This window comes from Bombus vancouverensis, chromosome 10 (genome assembly GCF_051014615.1).
Source record: "Bombus vancouverensis nearcticus chromosome 10, iyBomVanc1_principal, whole genome shotgun sequence".
Lineage (NCBI taxonomy): Eukaryota > Metazoa > Arthropoda > Insecta > Hymenoptera > Apidae > Bombus > Bombus vancouverensis.
Window position 1 is genome coordinate 2,386,334 of NC_134920.1, and position 23,800 is coordinate 2,410,133.

At 37.4% G+C, this 23,800-nt stretch overlaps 2 protein-coding genes and 1 pseudogene across 7 annotated transcripts in view; 2 read left to right on the forward strand and 1 right to left on the reverse strand.

The window, feature by feature from the left end:
- The window catches only part of dlg1 (MAGUK family member discs large 1), a 530,145-nt gene extending 508,774 nt beyond the window's left edge, over positions 1–21,371 (reverse strand). For 2 of the 6 annotated variants that reach the window (XM_076622320.1, XM_033338861.2), the window contains exons 1-2: positions 11,262–11,379; positions 3,307–3,387 (exon numbers count right to left, since the gene is read on the reverse strand). In XM_076622320.1, coding sequence (XP_076478435.1) covers positions 3,307–3,387; positions 11,262–11,364 — 184 coding nt within the window. In that variant the 5' untranslated portion in view covers positions 11,365–11,379. Of the gene's footprint in view, positions 1–3,306; positions 3,388–11,261; positions 11,403–21,044 lie in introns of those variants that run through there. The other 4 variants (XM_033338869.2, XM_033338867.2, XM_033338872.2 and 1 more) reach the window with 4 other exon arrangements.
- Positions 484–602, forward strand: LOC117159272 (5S ribosomal RNA; annotated as a pseudogene).
- Positions 21,372–21,817: 446 nt separating the features above from the next.
- On the forward strand, positions 21,818–23,072 carry LOC117159229 (transmembrane protein 126). Its single transcript, XM_033338887.2, has 5 exons — positions 21,818–22,042; positions 22,171–22,342; positions 22,454–22,582; positions 22,656–22,874; positions 22,977–23,072. Exons 1-5 carry the CDS (start codon positions 21,948–21,950, stop codon positions 23,013–23,015), a joined length of 654 nt encoding a protein of 217 aa, XP_033194778.1. The 5' UTR covers positions 21,818–21,947; the 3' UTR covers positions 23,016–23,072.
- The last annotated feature ends 728 nt before the right edge of the window (positions 23,073–23,800 follow it).

Genomic DNA, 23,800 nt, shown 5'->3' on the forward strand with positions numbered 1-23,800 from the left:
GAAACTGAAACGTGTACTTACAAAAGCTTAGAATTGTAGAAGAAATTTAGCCCCTTCAGTCGACCAAATAAAAGTTGAATAATTAATGAAAATCAGTTACGAATCCTTTTTTATGCATCAGATAGCAAATTTGTCATATTCGATGTTTTTTTATTAAAAATGATAGAAAATTATAGAAAAAAGGATTTATGACACTGCTGAGTGGGCCCTCAAAGGGTCTAGGCCTGAAAAACTCTTGAAAGGCCAACAGTGTCACAAACCACAAGTAATAGAAGCAAACATTTTGCTTTTATCCTTCACCGCAATCTTGAGCGAACAACTGCGGGGCAGGTGCAAAGATTCAGTCGTCAATAGCTGTTGTCTTCCACCTGACGCAAACCAAAGGTCGTGATCTGTCCGCCACGTACGAAGGGTAGAGGCACCAAGGAACAATCATCAAGAGTAGAGTTGTTCCCCCGCCTTACGACACACCTAGATGATGACCGCCACGCCCTGGCCGCACTGAGTGCACTCGTTCCCGTCAGATCACGAAAGTTAAGCAGCGCCGGGCACGGATAGTACTTGGATGGGTGATCGCCTGGGACTCCGTGTGGCGTTGGCGAAGCGCGCTGGGCCCGCCGCCCCCCCCCCATGGGGTTCAGGCTTGGGCGTTTGGCGGCTCAGCGCCTCGGGGCTGCCAAGCAGAGTCCGGTAGGGGAACCGGGCTGCCTGGCACGGCGGCTCCGGCGACGAGGCGCGGTGTGACAATGGTCAACACACCTCTCTATCAGCGGTGGTATTAGGCGCGCGGGGGAGGCCCCGTTGCGACGCCCACAGCGGTTCCCGGGCCTCTCTCGATCGCAGCCGGGAAGGTATCGTGGAGGTTTTAGTCGGTTGGAGTCCGACACCACCACGCCGCTTTCCCCAGAAGCGGCCTGGCGTCCGTGCGGATTTCCTCCACGTAAAATATAAAAAGATGATGACCGCCGGACACGACGAGTCAGATTCAAACAGTCTTTCGTCGAGTACGGTTCATCTCTGTCTTACGAAATTCAAGGATCGTAGTCTGACCGTTAGACACGACATAACAATTGACATTGTATCATATCTAAAAGGGACAGTCCTTTAATAGTCAAGCATCCAGTAAAATCATACAGTTCAATTTGTAATCTATCTGTCTGGCCTGTAACTCCTTCCCTCCGTCAATCCGTTCACAACCGCGAGTGTTCGAACACGTACAATGCGAATATAAATTATACGAATCAACGAAACGTCGATTCAATTTGACGTAGCACGAAAATTGGCCAAGTTAAAAGGAATAATCTTTGGCAAAATTATTGGAATTCTTCCAGATTAACTATTTCGTTGTGTTAGTTGGCCCGGTTTGGAACTTTTAGAATTTCTTATATACCGTCGTTTTTTTTTGTTAACTCTGGTAAAAAGCATTAACGATTAAATTGAATTGTTCATTTGACGTAAAAGTTGTAGAAAATATTCTTATTTCAACACGTGTAAAATCTTGAAAATGGAGAAATTTTCCTTGAAAGAAGAAAACCGTCTCTTGTTTACGACATTCATAAGAGAGGGGAGAAATAAATATTCATAAAGACGGGTGCCGTACATCAAGGGAACACCAATCGCGTCTCGCTACAAGCATTTCGCGTCTACACACGTGTATTTAACTTAACGTGCTAGTGCACCCTGCAATTGCTATATCTCTCACCCTATTTCCTGCAAATAAACTGCGTCAAATCGAAGATACAAGATTCTGGACTAAATGAAATTTCCATCTAAAGGATCATATTGCAAATTAACTTTAGTTGTACCGTATTTCTCATTGAACATTCGTCTAAACAATATCAAAAACTTCGATGTGATTCTTAATCCTGATTAAATTTTCTTCGTGCTTGAATTACATCTTGCACAGCAAAATCGATAAGCATTAAGAACACTTTAAATTCAAGTATCTTCTAAATCATTTTCTGAGACAAATGGTTCCAAAAGAAAATAGATAGAAGAGACGAGAATATGAAGGAAGAAAAGTAGGAGTAAAATTTATCGATTCTATGGACGAGTAAATGCGAGGACCTCTGCTGACTTGGCAAATCATCGTTCTTCCAATGACATATCGTTTCGCGAAGATAGCAAAACCAGATCTTTGACACCGATTGTTATCGCAATTGCAGGAAACTGATGCATATCGAAAAGTGAATTGGAAATGCTTGTTACGTTTACTAACTTCCTTTTTACGATCTTCTTCCGTGTCGTTTCCTCTTATTAAAAGGGAGGCTAACATTACCGTTTCCTTGAGATCAAGGCTATGCATCTTATTTTCTTCGACTGGTGCAACGTTCCTATGTTTGAATTCGAGCGTAACTTGCGAGGAAGCACTAACAAGGAACTCCCTTCCTCATTTTCATTTTTCTAATTTAAGAACGTTGCTTATGACGTGCGAGAAAATTCATGAGGAAATATTTGACGCATTCTGGTAAAAAGTAATTGCAATAAATATTAAATGAAGTATTTTGTATATTTCCAAGAATCTATATCGGTATAATTATATCACTGAATTTTTACCGTCTAAGAAGATAATAAAAATAAAGAATTACTAAGGTGGAGGTAACCATCCCAGAAAAATGTTAACGATGTGTGATACTCGATCAATTTTTTCTTCTCTGGGGATATAATATTGAACTCGACGTGTATATATTAAATAAAACAATAATACAACAGATTTCTGATTTGTTGCATATGCCGCAGAAGGAAGCGTAAAGCCGCACGATGTGACTGCAGTCAAATTTAATAGCGCCATTTCTCATACGGTGCTATCGTTCCAATCGTTGTTCTCGGTATACATATATACAGAAAACTCGACTTGCATGGAACACGTACAAGGAGATTCGTACATGTGTGCACCTACCGCAATGGAGAGCACAATGCGGCTTGACCAGTTACCAACATTACCACCCAGATTTTCTTCACTCGTAAAAAGCTCAGCCAACGGGTAAACAACGCAACCCCTTCCAAAAAATACTTTTCTTAAATTTTACTACTTTCTCGAGCTAATGTTTGCATGATTTCTAACGCAAATATAAATATGAATATACAAGTGAATATTTTCGAAATACGAATTACACGCTATACGTATTATACGTATAAGATTCGTGTAAGAACACTTTAAAAAAATGTGTTCATGACCTAAAACGTACTGCAGTTACAAAGTTGCTTTGTAGGTAACCGTATTCCAGTTCTCATCATTATACAGTTCCCGCCAAACTCGTGTTTGTTTCGAGTTTCCGTAATAAGTGATTTTTATGCATTTCCTACCTGCATGTTTTCGTGCAGTACGTGGTGCAAAATTTTTGATGATTTCGACGTTGTTGCATCCCACAAACTGGTCACACTCACCTGTAACACAAAATGAAGAAAATATTACGTTATTTTTTAACATATTGTTTTCTTTTTTCTTTTCTTCTCTTTTCTTGATAAAGATATGGATCGAATATAAATTCGGGGATTTCAGAATTACGTATTGCCAAAGTAACTTGATAAAATTTGCTACGACGTTTCGCACACTCGATTAGGCGCATCACCGCAGCTGTTTCAGTAGTTTGTGCTCGAATATAACGCGAAGTTTCTCCTCGAACAATTAGTGGTTTTATTACCTCCCAGCGTCGTGTAACCGTGTACACATCCCGTTCTGCTGTTCCACTTTCCATATCCTGATCTTTAGATTATAGTTCTAGCCGAAAACTAGCACGGATCCACCAACGTGAAAATCGATCGCAACTCAAAGTCCTAAGATCCTAATCGCATATCTTGAATGTATAAAAAGGGACGCTACTACAGGAACTCATGTAACAGGAAGAAATCTCTTAATCAAATATCTTTCCTTAATTTGTTTAAAAACTTTTCTACGAAGATCATTAAAATTCCCATCGACAATTTAATATTCTTGCAACCAAGTACCAATGATTCTCATCAATTAGTCTCCGATACCTCGTGACTTTAGAAATATTGAAATAGTCTCCAGTCATTAGTGGAGTCAACTTCAGTAGGAAGTCAAAGGAAATTAAGCTGGAATTTCGGGACATAAGTAATTAAGAGTGAGATATCGGCGACAACACAAAGGAAGCAACAATCCTCTTACAACGTTCGAATAACTTTATCCCTGACCTATTTTCATCGTTTATGAGGTTGCACGAAGTGAACCCATCGAACGATGGCGTCAAAGCAGAACGACGTTATATCCGGGCGAGAGGTAATGAGATCTCTCCTGCCGATTGTTCTACGAATGGCCGGCTGGAAACCAAGAAAGACATCACGACCAGCTGCCCCGTTTCATCCTCGATCGTATTTCTTTTCTTTTCCCTCGTTCGAGGATGTAAAATCGAAATCGAAATCAATTCGCGATCCCATCTATCGATACATGAAAATTCTAATAAAAAGATAGCGGAGTAAATTTCGAGGACTTTTATGAACAAACGAGAATTTCGCAATCCACGGGTGATTTTAACAATATGAAAGAGACACGAAATATTTTATTACGTTGAATTCATCCTTGACCTATATCGTCACTTCAGGACGATTCGGTAGAAATTTATCTTCCATGTTACCTGTACAACGAAGGACAGAGTAATTAGATCTGGTTTTACAATTTCCTCGAGAATGGAAGATAGAACCGAGCAATGAGAATAACGGCGTCTAAATACCGCAGTAAGATCTGCAAAAAGTAATCTGCCTACTATATCTGCTCGTTATGACGGACCAGTGTACAATAGCCATTTTACATACACATTGGTTGTTCGAACGTTTAATTGCTACATAGCCATGATTACGCGAACACTTTCTCAAAGTATCTAACATCTTTTTCACGCGATTATTTAGAACGTAGAAAGCACAGGAGTATTAGATGAGAACTATTTTTTACAACAAAGAACCACCGACGAAAATATTCGCGTCTCGTTCGGAATTTGCACAAGACGCGTGTAGCATGTCAAATGAAAAACGCCAAAGGAGAAACTTTTGCGAACTTTACCCTTACGAATTCAGAAATTATTCCAACGTTTACCGAACCTCTGTGCTCCAACATTTGCACAAAGATCACGTACAAAAACGAACAGGGAACTGCCCCGGGTCAACCGCCTACTGCACTGAAATCGAAGAAAACTTCGAGAACTTCGAAATTTATTCGCTGTGTTGGACGAATGCTCGATAAACGGCTGTATTTTAACGCGGCGATATCATTTTTTTCCCTTTTACAGCAAATAACAATAAATATCGATCGTATTATCGCGAATCGTCACAAACGCACGGTTTCTCCGACTTAGACAACGGCTCAACGCACGCAGCCAGATATCCATGGTTCTGTAGAGGTACATTTCTGCATAAAATAACCGGAAAAGTAGAGCGTCGTGAGTGATTCAACAATTAAACGTTTGCGTTCCTCGATCCGAGAAACGGGACGAAACGGAAGCCTAAATGCGCGTTTTCGTGAAACGCATCCATGCCTTTGGAAAGAAATATTTTCGTACCCAGCCCGTTAACCCCGGAGCGATATTAAACTCGCCGATGCGAAGACGCGAAACAGGGAAGCTCCGTGAACGAGGGAAAAGCTTTGCCAGCTTTGACGACAAAAATTCGTCGCTGTAATAAAGAGGATGGAAACATTCGCCGCTGGTAAAATCAGCTCGAAAGTGCTGCTTCGAGGCAAAGAAGAAAGTCGATTATGTCCACGTTCGATGGACATGTACGTACCTAATTACTTGGCTCTACCTATTATAAAACGGTTACTTGGCTTGGAAAATGTAAGAGCCGACCGTAAAAGACGACGACGACGAACGGTTTGAAAAAAAAAGACGAAAAAGAAGGAAAATGAAGCTTCTCGTACGAAACGTATTCACTTGGCTGCGGATGCTTTACTAGTTAGAAGAAAGCAATTTTAATCAGAACGAATTTCAAGACTTGTTTGTTCGTCGACCTGCGTAAACCGCGTCTACCTCGAAAACTGAAATTATATATCTGAGGGAAATATTGAGTTTTCTATGCCCGATGATACGAGAAACAGGATAGTTCGTCATCAAATTGTTCGAAGACAGTCTATAGCGGATCGCAAATAAGTTTTAAACATCTTGATCGAACTTTCAAATTCGGATTTCCTTGACTTCGTGTACGCAGAATTTCCATTTCCAACCTGTTCTTATCTAATATGAAAAATTTAGGCCTGCTCGAAAGCGTAAGATATGATAATCGATATGAAGTTTGTCCTCGCTTTTCTTTTGAAAAATCCAATCTAAAATACGATTTAGTGGTGATTAAAACCAAATATTTAATGACTAAATAAAATCAGATATATCGAGCCCAAATTTAGTAATAGAAACGAAATCGTATATCATAACACAGCACAAATACTTCTTCACAAATAACTTCTCTCGTTGAGGAGTGTGCAACGACGATCTTAGGTTTAAAACTACATCTAAACCTGTACGAAACCCAAAGGAAACGCAAGGTATGCCGAAGATAGTGCGGTAAGAGCCATCGTTGTTGAAAATAGTTCCATTACCCTAACCGGAGCTACGTTAACCCCCTATGTGCCTCGGTGTAGAGAAGTGGTAAATCTCTATTCTTCTGAGACGGCGAAATGACGTGAGGCGAACAGAGACAAGCGAAATCGAGGCGAACAACCGCATTTACGAGGATAAAAGATAAATGCTTTGGAAAAGGGTCGCGAAGTTTGAAAGTGCCGCTTTCCATGCGGAAATGTATTTACGCCAAGGCCAGAGTCGAGGAAATCGAAAAAAGGGGGAGGACAGGGTCGCAGGAAACGAAAGGCCCGACCACGGTAGGAGATCAAAGAATAAGAGAAGGAGGATGAAGCGAAGAGAAAACGAGAAAGAAGAAGAAGAATTAAGAAACAGATCGATAGAGGCAGGAAAATTAATCAGTCGTTCGCTTAGTATAGAAGGAAAAATAGAGAAATATCGTTAGGTATAACTTGGCTGAATTTTTTGCCCTCCATTCCAGCCCTTAGACGCTAACCACAAGTGTCTAGCTGGCGGCGTTACTTCATTATCCGGCGAAAGAAAGGCCGCCCACGGCTGTAAAGTCGTGTCCCTCTAATTAAATTTTTGTTGCCAGCGAACGAGCGCCACGAGTCGCTCGTTTGCACCGTGTCCGACTGGTTGACAAACGAATGTAACTTCCGGCTGTTTGGATTGCCCTGGGACTCTGTCCGGCACTTTTGCCGGCTCGTCTAGTAAACTACTTTCTAAGTAATCGAAAAGAAAGAAGAACGGTAGATTTTCTTAGAGAACGTCGCGCAACTCCTGTAATTTTCAAATTCAACGCGGCAAGGAGAATGAAGAAGAACGATACCTCGAATCACGTAGGTATAATTAAATCTGGTAACCGCACTGGCGCTCTCTCGGCGCCAGACAACGGAATAAATAAACGCAAGTTCGAACTACTCGAACTGTCGGTGAATCAATCTGGAATACACGATTGTGTGTGTATTTTTCGATGAATTATCGAGCATCCTAGCGAATACTCGACGATTGGAAATATAATTTGCTCGCACAAACGATGTAAAGCCGGTTTGAAAAGTTTCTGGTAGCAATATTTTAATAATTTATGTTTTGAAAATATTTTATGCTTCAATTGCGCTGAACATCGCGCTACAACGTTCGATATCGCGCAAGGTTGTAAAGCTCAAGATAATAAAGAAAATCGTTAAGTATGCCTATGAAGATCGTAAATCCCACAAAAATATAGCGCAATAAACGACGTCATTCTTGGACCTGGTAAACCTAGTACAAGCTATTCTCGTTGCACTTGCACCTTGAATGAGCATTTAAAGAGAACACATCGAGCAACTTGCTTGCATCGGGCAAGTTAACTTGTTAACAATGTTACAAAAGATATCGTTGTATCAAGATGCGTACTTTTAGACTTTTAAACAATACTAAATGTTCCGCTTAATCTTCAATTATAAATTATCGTAACAACTTTTGAGTACATCCGTCCCTAATCGAAAAACAATGACCCAAAGGTATTCATGGTAACGTTGCTTTCCAGAAAATCTAGCGCAAGGTTACGCCATCGTCTGCCAACTATGTAGGTGCTTATTAATCGTTTTAACGACGGGAACGGTGACTTTAGACGAGAGACCGAGCGAGCAAAGAACTTGTCCGCCCGTTTATTCATCGTATTACTAACAATGTGGGGCGAATTTAAATTGGTCTACTAATTTTCTGCTTTGATGCTGTCCGTGACACAATAATCGTCGAAATTGGGCGCGAATCATCGCGGACCAAAAGGGAAGACAGTGACAAATGGAGGTTAAAAGAGGTAGACGAGAGAAAGAGGCCACACGACGAGTAGCACCTTGCCACTCGAGTTTATTTCTGAATACCCTGAGGACGACGTCACACGATGACCAGAATAGCGGGCATCTACGTCATGTCTGGGTAACCCCGAACGAATTTTGAAGACAGACACGCAAAAGTAGCGGGAAAAGGGAGGAAGAGATAGAGACAAGACGTTGATGAAGAAAGATGAGAAGATGAAACGAATTAGAGTCCAACAGGCTGATGAAAAGGACACGATAGAAACACGATGGTAAAGGCCAGGATAGGAAGAAGAAAAGGAAGGGACGAGCACGAGGAACGGTGAATGAGAAGAATTCAAAGCGTCAGCTACGCAAGAACACCGAGAATTCGCGATGAAGAGTATAGTCGTGCTCGGTTATTGCCAAACCATTCTTCAAACACCGTCTTGGATTTTCAGCTATGTTAATGTGACGAGCCAAGCCTGTCCTGAACTTCTAACGATGCCAATTTATTCGTTGAATTCTGTCTGGAATCCTGATATCACGATGGTTAATATGCCACATATAATTTACCACTCCAAATCAGTTAAATCACAAAGCCCGGGATTTTCCGTTATTCGTCCATCGAGAACTTCCTGAAACCCTTCTCGTTGCCAATTCGTGAGCTAAATTATAGTCAAATTTTGGAACGTCTCACGCTTACCATACACGAACTCTTCACCTTGTCTAACATGTTTTATATTCAACGATATTACATTATCTGTTTAAAATTGTTTCTCACTTTCTGTGATTATACATAACACAAGAATATGTTAAACAGTTTTGTATATTACATTTTGTGGAATTTAGAAATTTAAATATATTGCACATTCCACGTTATGTATATATATATAATATAATATAATGTATATATTATATTACATATATTATAATAATATAATAATATATATTATATTACTATATTAGTTATATTAAGTATGTTATACTTAGCATAATATCAAACAGGTACAATGGAAATATGATAATATATTCAGCACATTAATTTATTCATAGAAGCCTTTCTAATTTTCAATAGGTAGGAAATTTATGTATACATCATATCATGTGGAATATGAGAACTAATTTCATATTGTAAAAACATGAAGAGTATTTAAAGAAGTTAAATTAGATGATCGTAAGAATAATTACAGCTGAAGATCTTAAGACATTAAACTCTATGAATCCAAGATCGTGAGAACAGATAGACTATCGATCCTGGAAACTCGAACATGAGTTCAAAGCAAAGGTAATCATCAAAGATCACCACAAGACTTTAGGACTTCAAGCTCCATGAGTTCATCTAGAAGTCCATCTTGGACCACTTCATAATCTTAAGACTTTAAGTTCCATAAGGTCAGTGCCAAAGAGATCCGTTCGAAGACGAGATTGGAGTTTTGTGATATCGAACTTGTCAAACCCGGCATGGTTGTGAAGCTCAAAGGTATAATTATGTGATGATGGCAGAATTTTGGAATAACCCACGACGAATCCTTCTACCTCAAAGATCATACAGCTCATGGAAAACAAGGTTCTCCGGCTTTGAGATGATTCAAGTCCAATTGAAAAATGCTCATAGAATACACTTCAAGAAACAAGTTTTTTTAGAAGGAAAAGAAACCTTATGCATAATATAATCCAAATTCATGAAGAAAAACCTCGTATGCCCGAAGAAAAAACCCGTGCCACCTCTTAGTTACAAAGAAAAATCGATGTTCATTCATTTGAGTAGATGGCATACACAAAAGCCAAGAAACGATCGACTAATGTTTATTAGCGTTTACATTTTCCTCTATACAGACAACGTTGTGACGCCATCTTCTCATATTATTAATAACCATTTAGAAAGTGAAATTTGACTTCAATTCTATACTGCAGTATTCTCATTGGTATGTAAAACATTTTCCAATAAGAAATCAAAATTTTTCAATTTTTACACTTATAGCGTTTTCTACAGGCGCTCATTAATCGTTCTCGGGATAAGTTGTAACTGACTCCACAAACTTGGAATGATCCGCAGCAGACTATCATAGCTTTATTTGAAGATTAGTGTATCTACGTGTGGTGCAGAGGAAATTACTAAGCAGAAATTGTCTTCATCCTTACCCTGTCTCAAATATTTGACACAAGACGACAAGATTCATCCGCTTACGCCATCCAGAAACCTCAGGTGACGGAAATAGTTACCGAAAAAGGGAGACGCGTGCAAAAGTATAAGGGCAAGAATGAATGTGCACAGCTATTTGGTGTTAATACTTTTACATAGAATGTAACAACATCGAACGGACTCATGGTAAAAAAATCAATTTCGATGTCCAATTAAAGTAACAACATCGTATCATCGTCTTTTTTTACTCGATCTTTATAACATCAACGCGAAAAATATGTAACTACTTCGTTAATTATATATGTATAGATTATCACATAGATTAATAATCTTTAATTATCTCGACTTCCATACATTTGAATATTTTTTGCTGTTAGCAAAACATTACTGTAATAGCAATGAGTTACGAAAGGTATTCCAACAATTCAGTTATTTGCTAATTAATTAGCTAGTTCGGTATTTGGAATTGCGGTTGCAATCTGTAGAGAAACAAATTCCAGACCTTCTGATACGACATTACTCTGAATCACATAAATCATGAGTGAACAGAGAAATGACAATAGAAATCGCCTGACTACTTGCATTGATACCTAACCCAGTAAAACGTAATTTCACATGTCTGAAATACTCGTAAATCTTTGCAAGAGAATAATCGATACTTTTCTGCTACAGATTATTGTAGTTGGTGGTGGTAGCTTCTTTTTTCTATCTTATTAAATGAAATATGTGAACGATTGATTAATTATTTAGGATAGAGTCTTTATAAAAAGTATTTCTACAAGCTTCCAAAGCATAGTGCAAATTTCTATTTACCTGCTGTCCCATTTAACGTAGAATACATCACACTTTTCATTACGAGTTTGCGCTGCACCAGATTCACAATGGTCCATAGAATAGATATTACCGGCAACCACATATTCAATTGTAATATTAAAGTTGTATATTGTAAATTTTCGAGGACGATCCTTTCAGATTCGCAATCTTTCAACAGAATCGTACAGTTCGTTAATTATATAGATATCGAATGGCAACACTTTCTTTCTCGTAACAGCTTCTCCAACTTCAATTGCACTTTAACAATGTCGAAAAAAAATTCTCTATAAAATTGTACTTATTATAAAAGGAGCTACTGTGATAATATCCTCTCAAACGCTATACAACACAATTTTGTACGCAATTCCCAAATGTTGTGAGCTCGTTAAAAAGTTGGACAAGTTGGAAAAGTAGCAAAAGAGAAGTGGAGAGATTATCGACCGTAGATGCGAAACGGAGTCAACGAGACACGTCTGAAAAAAATCTCAACACGAGACAGCCCAGATATCGTCATACGTATAGACGATATATAATACATAGACAGCAGTTACATTTCTCACATACTCGTGTTGTGTCATCACACAGAACTCGAAACATTTACCACATCAGCGAAATACTTCCATCCAGCTTAGTCCTCGATCTGTTACCAACAATTCTAATCTCCTTTCTTTGTTCGTTTTTAGCGATATCTTCGTTGCATATTTTACGTATCTTTATTCTTCGAAAATAAATTATCTAATAGAGTTCGCTGAAACGCTGGCTTGATGAAGCAATAGCCTCCATAGACTTCGTCGTATCACAAAGTTTCCATGTTATACTTCGATTTTCAACTTATTTGTTTATCGACACTTCACACAATTTTATTTAGCCTATCACACGTACATGTTTTCTAATACAAGTTCCAGGATATATTCTGCAAAAGATCATTCGATCATTTTCGCCATTATCCACCTCGATTGAGATATATATTTCCAATTTCAGAGTCCACAATGGCGCGCGCTGGCGCTTCGCCAACACGCTTCCTATTTATTTGTATTGTCACGCCTCTGCACGTGGTGGCGGTTCGATAACACGTGACACGGAAAATTATTCATGAACGGGTTACGATTTTCGCGAGCTCGCTACCGATGTCAATGTCGATAATTCGGCGGAGAACCGGTTCAAATAACTACCAAATGAAACACGGAAAATACTGACAGCTCGGAATCTTTGTTTTGTTGAAAAAACAATTTCGAACCGTTCGACAGACGCACCTGCAACATGCGTGGGCACCATTCGAGAATCGACTGCTCGTACATACCCTAAATTTAACATTCTCGGCGACGCTCCACATTAGAAGAATCATGTCTATACGCAGCATCTTTCTATGTGTCCGTATGCGTATACATTTAATGTTGGTTCCTGTGTGTGGATAGTTCGCTACACTGTGTGTCGCCTGTAAAGATATATCTACACGTGTGAACGGCCCTCCGTGTGCCCCACATGCAGGCAACATTTATAGACTCACATATCCGGTTTAGTGTTTTATATATTATGTATATAAATACTTTAGTCGTGCGATGAACCAGGTGCTTGTCCAGATCGATAAATTCCATGAGTATTGGAATGCATATTTAAATTATGATAATTCGTCATATGTAATTTTAACGGTAATGAGGGAAATTTATTAATAAACATTTTTCTAATGAAGATCTAGTGAGAAATTGTTTGAATTTCTATATATAGAATTTCTCGGTTCTACTATGCACTGTAACTTCACGATTCTCAATCGAGCGTAAAGATCTCTTCCACTAGTGCCGCTCTCAAATTTCTGCAACTGGCAATAAGCAAGTTATTATATGGCGGTGCTGAAAATCAGGTGGAATTTAATTTCAATCCTCCCTCCTGCAGACGTATTGCATAAAATTCCCATGCGAGCTAGTCAAATATATTGTATAAATATGCATACGCGAATTAATATTTGTCCACGTGTAACTTGCGTAATAACGCACACGTAATACCACGAGAGTGTGCATCTTTCGATATTACGCATATATTCGTCTCTTCCATAGCTGAGCCGTGCCAAAATGCGAAAGTATTGTATATATCAACCAACGTATTATTAAACCATTGAGCAGAGATTGATGAAATATTAACGTACAATAATTCCTCCAAAAATTTCTTCTAATCATCGTCCGCTGTGTGCTAATCTAAATTTGCTAAACGGGAGAAGAACTAAGGACGCTTCACAGTCTTCGTGAGATAATTTTAAATATTTAAAAGCGGCATTTACTTTCCATTTTTGTAAGCACATGTGAGCGGCACAGTCTAAAGACGGATAAGTGATTTCAACACACGAATTGATAGCACGCGACGTTACGGACGCCTAACCTGGTGTTCGCCAAACACGATCTATCGATATTAGTTGGCAACAACGACTTGCTCATCAACGCCAAGTACATCGCTTAACGATGAAACTCGATCAGTTTGACGAGCTTGACGACTTATTCTTTTTCAGTGTTATATACTTATTCTTCCTCCTAATTTTAAACCTTCTTAATAATTACTCTTAATACATAACCACTTTAATAACAACTGCTCAACCTTAACTAGTAAAAAAGATTATTTTGATAAGACGAGAAGCGAACGTCATCAAAAAGACATAATTAGCCAGGAAATTTCATTGATACCGAGAGTACGCATGCAGCAAACGAGAATTCTCAGGTAAAGTAGCTTGTTAACAATTGAAATTCACTGCCTGTGAACGCACCCACATTTGTATGTACATTCTCCAGGACACAATTAGGTTTACGGCCACACCATTGCACGTGTAATACCTGCAACATGAATAATTCTATCAACTTCCCGAGAATCTGTACCGATATTAATCGAGAATAATCGTCGTGGATCCCCTTTCTCGCTAACAAATACGCTGACCATTAGCGTTCATAGAATCATTGAACGTGCTACTTCATTCCACGTATTTCAGATGTTTCAACGTACATGAGCAATATATACCATGCCAAATTGTGAAATCTTATCGCTCAATAACGAAGAGACCACGTTACTCGTTAATTATATGCTCATGATAAGATGCTTATAGATGCTTATAAACCTATGCGTTATAGTGTTTACACTTATAGAGATATCTTTTATGAATATATGTACGCTACACGGAATGGTTTGATGTCATTAATACTGTTATGAAACTCGACGTAATATGTTTAATTAATACATTTACACACTTAATACATTTTCAGATTGGTTTCAAATTTTACCTATACAGTCATGGCGATCTTTTATCATTATTAATGAAATTTCAAAATGTTTTACGTAATATCTACAATATGGACTTAAAAGTTTTCTATGGTATGTGTTTAAATACTTTTGTGGAGCAAAATATAGCGTAGTTCTATACTATACTTTACGTTCATAAACATACTATTTGCATTCTACGATTTTTCAGCCGTCTATCACTCGTAATCATTAACAAAATTCTTTGTCGAAATTAGTATCAGGAAACTTTCCCACTGGGCCATTGCGCATTCAGTTAAGCTCTGAATGATTTATGTGCGTTGAAGCAGAGCTGAACAACGCTAACGTAGCGAATTGGCTACTATTTGTATCTGTTTTCACGTTAATTGGTAAGATACGTCCAAAGATAGAAATGCTGTGACTGATGCTAGTCAGAGTATGATGAAACCGACTACATACTCGACCACACGCTGATGTAAAATGAAATCAGAGTGGATTGGAACAATGGGACCACAGAGGAAGCTGAACCGCGGATATCAGCAGGAACAATCTAGCAAGCACGAAAATTACCATGCAATTAAATTACAAAACTCGATCGCGATTTCGTGATTAGAAAGCTTATACGTAAATCATTCGTACCGATATCGGACAAATAACAAAATAATAACTTTGCACGAATAAATAGATTCCCAAGGATCGAGGGATTCCTAAGGAATAAGGCAAACGAGACTCGTGAACTTGACGTTGGTGATGAAAATAAATCGTACTCGAATATCAAATAATTTAACTGGTTGGCTATACCTATCTTCCTTAAACTGACACTGAAATAGAAATACGCAAGAACGAAAATAGATCGGAGGGATGAACTTATGATATTCGACAGAGATTTCGTTTAATGCTTCAGTAATGAATTGGCAATATTGTAATTAATTATTGGATAAAAATTATTTTCACTAAAAGATATAATTATTTGCAAATTTTAAAATGAGATAAATATTTCTTGTATATTTCGTTTAAAATAGTAACAGATTTACATTTAATAGTAACAAGGAATCTAGTAATATATTAAACATATAAATATGTAAAACACCGTATCATTTTGGATTTTACTTCGTTGAAACTTTTCTTTTTTCAAGAGGAGAAATCGTTTTAAAAGGCAGCATTTGATGACTTCCGCCTTTATGTAGAAAAGTAAATAAGTAAAACCTTAGACAATGAGAGAATCCGAAAGGACGAAGAATCCAGCTAAGCGATATGGATACAAACTAACATTAACGATCTTGGTTAACCTTAAGTCAACGGATTTACGGCAGAAACCAATACCGTGAAATACCTGTGAACTCTATACCAAACGGAAGCCACCGAATTGTTTCGCTGGAACTTTCCCAGACGGCGTGTAGGTGCAGCCGTGAATAGATATTCCTAAAGCTACCAGAATCCAATTTAACGTCATCCCTACGCTACGCTTCGCTTTCCAGCATATTTTAATCCTGAGCATTGTCTACACTGTCTGGACGGATTCATTATCGACGATTGCCAACGATCTGCTAACCTGAACGCGATTGTTCGACTTTCTTCCCCCATTGATTGCATACGCGACCTTGTTATTCCCTTTTCCTTTTTGAAAGAGAGAGAAAAAACGAAGTTTTTTCCTGTTCTTATCGATTCGAAGTTCGTCGTGTTTTATCTCGAAGGAACTGTAATAAAAAGGAAACTCGCAGCTCTCTAAATCTAAATGGAGTTTTGAATTATTGAACATGTTTAACACGTTCGAGTCCATGCATATAGGTACTGGTAATTCATGACATCGCTAGGAGTGAAATGTTCATTAAATAATCAAACGGAATTTTTGATTTTATGCTCACGCGATACAAATAATATGAAATTATAAGAAATTTTAACGAAATTAAAACTGAATACTACATCGTTTGAGACGATGGATTTTTTCAAACTAATCGAAAAGGAATCGTTTGTGGAACTATATCTCAATCGGAAGATATAATACGCCATATAGAACGCCAATATCACGAAGTTACGAGACACAGTTAAATATGTAGCCGATTTCTGCAAACCGGTGAACGCGTCTAAGTACATAAGCCCTCGGCCCACTTACCATTCATTGCTGTCATTATCAGCCACGCTGTCTCCCATTTCGTCCTATATCGTCTGCGTTCCGCATACGTCACGCTTATGTGCACATACAGTATAACTCCTTGCGAATTTACGGGTTAGAAATCATGCTCATACATTCGGCAGCTATGAGACAACAAATTAAAAGTATGCACGTAACCGATAAACGTGCATACGGAGGAGAAAGACTGTCGTTTACAAAATTCCAGCATTTATTGTACTTTTATGATATTATAATATGCTGTATTATCAATGATCAGAGTACCAATGGAAATTGTAAATAATTCTCTAAAAATTATACCGATGTAAATAGTTAATCGCACATATATGGAATCATGGGATGAAATATTTCGTATCAGACGCGATCCTACGATATTCAAACATATGCGCTTTAGGGCGCGTTTATCTCCGCTGTTATCGTAATCATGATCAAACAGTTTGAAGTTCTAGAGTTTATACGACTACAATAGTAGTCTAGTGCCTCCAAGAATTGTTCAAGGTATACTTTCAGGAATACTAACATCATGATGTGGCTATAGAAATGATTGAAATATACTATCCTTACTTTCTAATAAAGCGTTCATTTATCGTATTCTATAAGTTTCATTTTTATAATATCAAATTATTTTATAATCATATGGAAGTATTATTAAGTAACACGAAATTTAATATACTTGAACGTAAATAATTAATATGTAAATATTACAATAACATTTTCGTGAAACATTTCTTCATAAACGTAAGTCAACGTGACAGGCTAACAACTACTTCTCTACGCAACAAAGGCAGCAATAATAAAGCAACGAGCGCGTATGCAGAATTAATCGAAAGGAACAAGAAACAGATTTCGTGCCTTTCACGAATCAACCACTTTTACCACGGTGCCCTGTTTAGAGTCGTGCAACTGGTATAAAAGCTAGCGCGCTTATTTGTCTTCAAACGCGTTGCAACTTCCTTTCACGGTCTTTTTTCGATAAAGGGCGGCAAAGTGAACCGACGGACCCTTCGTGGCCGACATACCATTAAAATCCACCCTTTTTCGAGGTTTTCAGCGCATTCACCAACAAAACATTGCGCCGTTGGAGACGCGGCTTTACGACGTAGAAACACCGCCGAGGAATATAAAATGTACATACATCGGCATGCATAAAAGCTTCGCGAGTTGCCGGGCTAAGCGAATCACCGACCCATAAACCATCCTTGACTCTGTCCTCGTCTTTGCCTACGAAGCGCCTGCACCGCAGAAATTGAAAACTATCGGCGTCGTTGGTTGGCTCGGTGTCGCGCGCGCGTATCGCCTTACGGGCCTGGCGGAAAGAAGCGGAAAGAAGTACAAAAAAAAATTCATTTTTTTTTCATTCACTGCCGTAGTAGCTCAAAGGGCGAGTGAACCGGCGCTTATGAAACCGTGGTGAGATGGTAACGAAGCGCGACGATGTCTAAATAACCTCGAAATAGAGATAATTAGGGACAAATTTAATTACGGCCATTCAACACGATGTATCGACCAGGATGTTTTATAACCGGGCCCGCGTAATTAACTACACAAGACATTTTTCCACCGAAGGCAAGGATAGCAAATCATAGTCGCGGGAAACGCTATGAGTATATCTCCGAAACAAGAAATTCAAATGCCTAAAGACCAATCGCAAATTATATAATATCACCTCGTAAATGGGACTGTTGGAATTAAAAACAGAAAGTGGTGAGACGTTTGAAACGACCCGAATTCGAACGATCGATATGGATCTTTTTGCGCTAATAGGATTATAAAGAAGCACTTAGTGAGTTGGACAATCGATTTCGTTCCTCGCGTACAATCTTTGGAAGATGTGGAACCGATCCTCTTCGTGTTTTACCTATGTATATATGTATTTCGTAGTCGTGTAATCCGCGTTTTTAAGTTCGCGAGCAATATTTTTCCTTTTCCTAATACACACTAAATCTAAGAATCTAAATCTGAATAAGGGAAATTTGGTAACAGCGTATATAGAAACGATAGTACCAACAATAGACCGAGAAACATTAAATGAAATGATCAAGACATCGTGATAGATCAATGCAAAACTGCATTTTAATTCATCTATCAACAATTTTTAAACGCCCTAGTGTTTCTTTCGCCGCTATATTTTCATGCGTTCTTTCGTTCTTTTAAGGTAATCGAAAATATCGAAAAAAGAACGTGATATTGCCGATGTTTAAAGAATAATTACATCGATACAATCGATAGGTATCACATCGACGGGAAAAAATTATGTTTCAGAAGTATGAACTACTTGTACGCGCTACTGAAATTCTTCCTATCGATCGGTAAGGCATACATAGAGAGAGACGCCGCTTGCTGGCACGTGCTACTACTAAAGAGTACTCGTTTTCATCGTATCTCTATAAGAGGTCAACGAGCAGTCAGGATTAGGGGAAGTCCTCTTCCAACTCTATCAGATTCTCGTTACGTTTCTTTATGCGAGACCGGATCGTTTCGTTCAAACACCAAGTTCTTTCCCAATCCAACACCAAAAGCATGGAACCCGACACATTTTACGATGTCGTTTTGTAATTTATTGCACGCAATAACGCACGTAATTTATAAAACAAAAGTTCTTCGAATAGTTGAACGAAGTTGCGGCTAAGTTATCGATTAGTACTAAATCCTCTCCATTTGCTCTGACCCTAGATGGAAACCCGTCCATAAATCAAGTGCTATTGACACCAGTTTATGGCGTCGGAGCCTAAGAAGTAACGATAAATAGGCAGAAACCTAATGAGAGAGGTTGTGGAAAATGTCGTTGATGTTCCGCGTAGTGAAAGTTGTATGGGCACCAACGGCTCAAAAAAGATGGTGCATAAGGATACTTAATTAAATACCAATGTTTTTAATTAAAAAATCAATTATCTATGCAAGAAATACTATTTATAACATTGTAATATGTTTGTTAGAATTTGAGAAGATTTGAGGAGATTAGCGAATGATGGACAATTATCTTTAGATTACTTGGTTGCAGCGTTATATGCTCTGTAGTAAAGGCTATTGTTGACAAAAGAAAGTTGTTTTTGATAGTTTACTATGATCTTTAGTTACCTGATCTTTAAACATCTATATCATGATCACTATAGAATCAACCCACATCTCAAGGACCGCTTCAATAGAAATAAGACAGACAAGTTTATTCAATTTGTGAAAGAAATCAAACTCCTAATCAAAATAATATCACTAAATTATACATTAAATAATTGTTAACAATCAAGCAGTTCATGCAATAAGAAAACGGAAAACACAGATAAAAGAATACTATTATTATTCCATTACAAAATTTACAAGGTAAACATTCATTATTTAAAATGTCTCAAAGAAAATCAGTAAAAGCCAAGGGTCACTCGCATCAGCTGTCACGAACAGTTTATTAAGATAAAAACCTTTATTAGAAGGTAAAATAAACGCATTGAAACCGATCGTAAAGGAAGGTAGAATAAAAAGAAGAGAAATTTCTAGAGAATACACGTGATACGGCCAACAAAGCCTATGTCCTATCTGTCTCGTCACATAATCGCGGCAAAAGAGTCTCGCCAGAGCTGAAATTATTGCGTTTTCTTGGACCATGTCCAAGCACCGACAACTAACAGCCGTGTGATTATTGCAACATATTCTACTATACTGGCCTACATCGAGGAGACGAAGATCCCGTACTCGATACTTCGACCTATCGATCCTTTCCATATCTTCGATAATTTAACTTAACCGTTTAACAACTGTTTAACTGTAGTTAACACGAACTACGATTAAAGGAACGAAAAAAAACGATCAAATGAAAGAAATGGATAAAATGAAATTACAGGAATTACTTAATTAAGGGATTTGAATTAGCTTTAATAATGACCTCCTGGTACGACACCGCGTTCGTAAAAGCGTTCGACGCGAGCACCACGAACCAAGTAACACTGCACGTGGTCGAAACTCCAACAAGTTATCATGATCATTAATCATCCCTTTAATAATCACGCGCGATTACACCGAACGTAATTTTGCGTTCCCGTAAACATGCGACCTCTCTCGATTAACTATATAATTCAAGGTCGAGCGTCGTGCGCAACTCGCGCACGGCCTGAAAAAACTAACAATAACAACGAGTTGGCGAAGTCTTTTTCACCCACGGTATCGACGATTAAACCATTTGCGAATAGGTCACGCGTTCTCTCTCGCATTTCGTTGAAAAGCACGTGAAACTCGATAACCCGATGCCAGTGAAAGAGAGAAAGAGAAAGAGAGAAAGCAGCGATTAAAGAGGCATGCAACTGACAGTCAGATGACAGCTGACTGAGTGACCCATACGTATCGCCCCTCCCATTGGACGATTCTGGATTTTACTTCGAATCGACGTGTTCAGAGGGTGGCTTTTGTTTCGATAGAATAAGAGAGCTTACCACCTTGCTTACGAACTGGCATCTCGTTTGATGACAACTAAATCCTGGTGCACGTATACGTCAGAACACAAGGCTATGGATAAAGGGTGAACGTCGACAAAGAAGCGTAAACGGCACTACTTTACGGAAGGGTGAAGAAATGGGAAAGAGAGTAACACAAAGAACGGTGTGTCACTTCGATACTCCACGATCGCGCACGGTTCACTATTGTCACGCGAATCGACGACCTGTTTCACGGGTGGCGTAGACGGGCATATACACGGCTCGGCACGTCACTCGCGAGACCTCCCGGTGGCCCGTCGAAACGTGGTAAAACGAAACGGATATAAACACAGGCCGCCACCACTCGGCCACGGGCAATATGGCGTCGCGCTTATTCTAGCAGTCGGAAAACTAACTAGTCGTGAGAACGCCACCTCCGATTGGTCGATCGCACCATACGTGACGTCAGGTCGTCTCGTGACACACTCCCCCGTGAAAGCAACCCCTACGATTGCACCGGCGGACGTACACATATAATTTTCGGAAATATTCATATCGGATACTTAAGGACGATATTTTTATTAGAATGAGAAAGAGATTCATTTCAGAGAATGTATTATTTTAATATTAATAATAGAAGTTATTTAAATATCGACGGTATGTTTAAAGTTTGTAATTGCACCTGTATAAACTTCCAGTATGTGTCGCAAGCTGAAAAGGCTTCGAACAGTGACATCTTACGGTGAAGAATAAAACCATAATCTGTAGAAAGATTCACATAATATGTATTCTATGTCGAGTAGGTAATGTTGAAAGAATAAAACTCGTCGTATTATACGTTAAAAATATATACAATATATTACACGGTGTTAAGGGGAAAGTGTAGATAGACGTTTAGAATAAGATCTAAGAAATTGAAAAATGATAACACTGTCCTCAAACTATACGTTAAATAATTCCCAGATTATCGAAAATCGGTTTAAGTTAATTAATGAATGGAAACCGCAACGTGAAGTGTATGTAACCTTATTTTGTCACATAATTTTTTGTTAACATTATAAAGATATAACATTAATAAGTTTGTTCAAGTTAATTCATTATTTGTAATACAAAAATTCTAATAATATCGTATCACTTTTTTAAGTTGGTCTTTAAAATATGGAGATTTTATAATAGCAGGGATGGCTGGTATTAACGGGACAGTAATTAATTCAATGTTTAGACAACAATTAAAATTACGTCATCATGGTTGGACATTTACTATGCTATTTATATCAACAGGAACAGCACTTTCTGCATATTTTTGTCATAAATCTGTATGTTAAAATATATAAAAATCATTAAATCTTCTTACAATAGAAAAGAATAGCAATAAATTAATTTATAATAATAATAATACATAACAAACTAACAATTGTTATTTTCAGTTTATTACAGAAAATCTGCTATTATTTCGACCTAATTGTATAACGTGTCAAGAATTGAAAGCATCTGCATTCCTTGAGAGTAATGCATTACTATATCCCTTAATAATAGCTCCAACAATAAATCTTGCTGTAATATTTTTGTATTCCTTTATTTTTTATATTGTAATTAATCGACTTTTTACATCTAGACAATTTCTTATAGATTGCTGGAAGTATAGGATATAGAATTCCATATATATATGAATTAAACGAACTTCTGAAATTCTGGTGGAATGTTGTCAGACCTCAAGCTAGAGCCTTATCATTTTTATTCCTCTGTAATATGGTTGTAACTAGCACAGTGACCTACTCGCAAGCAACATCGATGGAAAACATAACAAATACTATATTAAAGATTCATAAATACTTAGAAAATAGAAAGGTATAGTTATATACGTATTACTTAGAATATGTTAATATATGTATGCATATATGTCTGTATGTACATAACATATTTACATATTTGTTCTTATATTTTATACAGGATACTAAACTGTCAGATAAAAACTCACTTCCTCAATGATACTAAATGTATTATATAGTAAAACGTTAAGAGCAATAAATTAATTCGTATAATTAATCAGTCTGTATGGAATAATTTTATAAAACTTATTCATTTACAAAATGTATAACAAATTTTAGTAGAATTTAATTATTTATTTAAGTATTAAATTAGACTGTATATATCACAAAAAGTCTATTATTGATTATCCATTTCTATAAATCAATTACAGGTGCATTGTAATTATAGTATGACCTTAAACATAAATTGTCTTTATCTAAATGTAACATCTTAAAAAAATAATAATTTTATAAGTTTAGAAAAAAATATGTGATCATATTATAAATCTTGGACAATGAACAGATTCAGTTAATTATCCTGAATAACTTCATAAATTAAAAAATAGTTTTAAAAAATGGGTCTGTTATAAAATATGATATTTGTTAAAATTTTATTTGGAACATTATAACATTTTGTGTATTATAAAAAGTATATTATAGTTTCATTAATTATAGAGCACAACTTTTCATTTTGTTTCAGTATTCAAACAACAAATTACTGAAACAATACACATGAATGATTTTTGTGCTTGAATAAATTTATATCTTTATAAGTAAAACTACACTTATATGTACACGATATTATATATATTTCTATACAAAAAAGTAATATAAAATATTAATTCCAAAAATTTTTCAGTATTATATTTAACAATTCTTTATTTTTTATATAAGAAACAGTATATTTAATATTTAATGTTTAAAAAAAGCTATTAATGCTTACAATTATACATACCAGACATCCAT